The sequence below is a fragment of the Penaeus vannamei genome, chromosome 4 (assembly GCF_042767895.1).
Source record: "Penaeus vannamei isolate JL-2024 chromosome 4, ASM4276789v1, whole genome shotgun sequence".
Lineage (NCBI taxonomy): Eukaryota > Metazoa > Arthropoda > Malacostraca > Decapoda > Penaeidae > Penaeus > Penaeus vannamei.
The window spans coordinates 7,378,580-7,381,698 of record NC_091552.1 but is presented as its reverse complement, the minus strand read 5'-3'; the positions used below and the strand labels follow the sequence as shown (position 1 = coordinate 7,381,698).

The 3,119-nt window shown below is 32.0% G+C and overlaps 1 protein-coding gene across 1 annotated transcript in view; it reads right to left on the bottom strand.

Annotated features, from left to right (window-relative positions):
• Nucleotides 1–1,803: 1,803 nt before the first annotated feature.
• Chpf (Chondroitin polymerizing factor) overlaps nt 1,804–3,119 on the bottom strand; it is a gene marked incomplete in the record, with an annotated part of 25,086 nt that continues 23,770 nt past the window's right edge. The window contains 1 exon segment of the mRNA XM_070120622.1: nt 1,804–2,374. Coding sequence (XP_069976723.1) covers nt 2,064–2,374 — 311 coding nt within the window.

The window sequence follows — 3,119 nt, the reverse complement described above, 5'->3', positions numbered from 1 at the left end:
GTAGATAGTGTGGAAAACACTCGGTTTCTGTATTTCTAACTCTTGGCTTAGTTGACTGACTTCTTTGTACCTGCTGAAGACTTCACTTTGGTGTGAATAAACCTTGTCTGCAAGACATCAATAAAACAAACAGCAGGTACAGAACAATTTGGTTTTTAATATTTAGACATTTGAGTTATGCAAGTGAAAAATGAGATGCATAATATTTACAATATTCATAATATTCATTTTTACATTGGGTAGGGAATAACTCAGATCAAATTATCTGCTGAAAAGACAAGTGGCACAGACAGTGTATTGCTTATTAATTTGTTTTAAATACAAAATTGGGGTGATTTTTTAATGTTCTCTGGGGGGAAAAAAACACATTTTCCCTCTAGTTCATTTGAGTTATTCTATAAATAAGGAAAGTATATGGGATTGAATTGTCTCTAAAGGTATCCTTCCTATATAGAAGTCCAAATTAAAAGATGCATGGCTAGCTATTTAGCTCTCTCTCTCTCTCTCTCTCTCTCTCTCTCTCTCTCTCTCTCTCTCTCTCTCTCTCTCTCTCTCTCTCTCTCTCTCTCTCTCTCTCACACACACACACACACACACACACACACACACACACACACACACACCCACACCCACACACACACACACACACACACACACACACACACACACACACACACACACTTTCCTACATGGAAATCAAAATTAAAGGATGCATGGTCATAATATATATTCTTGCTAGCTGGCTCTCTTGCTTTCACTCTCACTCTCCCTCTTCCCACACACACACACACTGTAAGATATTTCAGTGAAAAAAAAGTTAAGTTACAACTTTCGATGGGACGGGAAACTTACCCTCCCTTTCCTCACCCAGAATAGTCCCCCCAAAAAAATCAAGATAAAATTGGTTTTAAGGAAAACATTGTATCCAAGATTTTTTTTCTTCTCAAGAGATATGTAAGCCAGGAGGCAGGATTTTCTGTTATCTCTATTTTTATATCTTAAGGTAAACATATTTGAAAGAATTTATTTCTAAACAGCTGATGACCATTTTCTATGAATCGCTGCAAATTAGTAATGTAAAGGGACATGCACTTCCTTTTGGGGTTATGATTGTCCATCAAGTTCTAGTCATAAATGTTGTGAGGGGGAGATATGGCAAGATCTGAGGCAATATTGAAGAAATGCCATTCTAACTTTGAATTTGATGTGAAGCAGAAATGCATCAAAATTCAGAAAAACTTACATTTTACAAAGATGTTTTGTAGACTAGTGCAAGTTCATTGGTTTTATGTCAGAAAGCATAACTTACTTGCCTTTTAGTGGCAAAATGAGGAATTCCGTAAACTTATTGCTTTTCTAATGTAATCTATTTTGAAGGAGTGCTTGAAGCTTAATGAACAATTAAGCTCTTTTGTAAACTTTCCCAGATGATACTCCTCAAGCATATTAAAAATATATTTTCCTTCACAGATTTATGAAATAAAAAATTAGTAGACTCTTTTTTCATTTCCCTTTTAACAAAATAAAACAATGTACCTGCAATGACTGTTAATGGGGAAAAAAGTACATTATTTTTTGTCATAAAAGCTAATGTGTATTCCATAACTTTATTATACTGCATATTATAATACATTGTATACTATACAGGTCTTCCTACTTCAAGGATTTCATAACTAATTCTTGATACCGCTGTGGGCTCTAAACCAAAAACTAGTCAAATTAAGGAAAAGCAACAAAGGAATTGTTTGTATTACATAACCTTATTAAAAAAGGATAATAAAGTTTAAAAAAAACAGTAATGTCATCTTTTTTTTTTTTTTTTTTTTTGCAATAGCCTATACTTTTCAGAACTCCCTTTCTACTGCTTTTCCACAGGCTAAACCAAAATATATATTTTGTTACTACAAGCACAGTAATAAAATATTTGTGAAGTCCAAGTTACAACTGTGTTGTGTAGTTTCAAATTACAATATCAAGAGCTGTATTCATAATGTCTTTGCAACCATTCATGAACTCTTATACTTATCACAATGTTTTGGCACAATTCTCTCAAAAGGTAATGATCATAACTTCCCATTACCTTGTTCAAAATATTCCAGCACTAGCTTGCTTAGCTGAGATCTTAGACCCAGTGACTGTCCTTGCTGTAACAAACAAAGTTGGTTACTATGGTCTTCTTCAGACATTTGTGTTTCCTCGCATTCTATGCTTTGATACACCAACTTTAAGCTTGGTTCTGCAGCTCGTAAAATGTGGAGACTGGAGGCCCTGATGAATAACCCATAAATGCCAAAGTCATATTCTTCTGGGTGATCCCGCTTGAGATCCTTGTCACTCCTCATTATTGGAATGGTTTCTGCCAGGGTCTTCCTTGCTAAAAGTGAGAAATTTCGGCAATTAGCATTACAAGAAAATCTGATGACCAATTCAAATATTTCTTCGTAACCTCACCTGATTTCCCATTTCTTATATTTTTCTACAAAAACATTATCTATTGCTACTGATATTGATACTGTTATTATTTACATAATGATTATTAAAAAAAAAAAAAAAAAAAAAAAAAAAAAAAAAAAATGAAAATCAAGGAAAAGGGATAGAAACCAAAAGGTGTTTACATAAGACATAAGCAAAACTTGATAACTGACATTGGGAACAAAGCACTCCTGGAGCCATAAATGTGCAAACTGAATTCAGAAAAAATCACTTGACATGGTACTAATAGCATGCCATCTCAGTATTAGTGGAATAATATAACCATGATGATAATTTCTTCACTTACAAAACTGTATGTAAAATTAATATGTAAATATATTTGCATATAAACTAATATATTATATATGATATGATATGAGTAAATATCACATAGAGATATATGTAACCAAATATAGAAATATAAATTATTAAACAAAAATGGGCATCTGTTTGAATTTATAATAAACAACATAAATATCTACACATAAATATATGCAAATTACAATAAATAACTCTAAATTCATTACCATACACATACAAATAACTACACATATTTATGAACAGACATAAATGAATATATAAATGTATAAAAATACATATACGTATTTAGATATATAAATGTATGTATGTATGTATATATATATAAA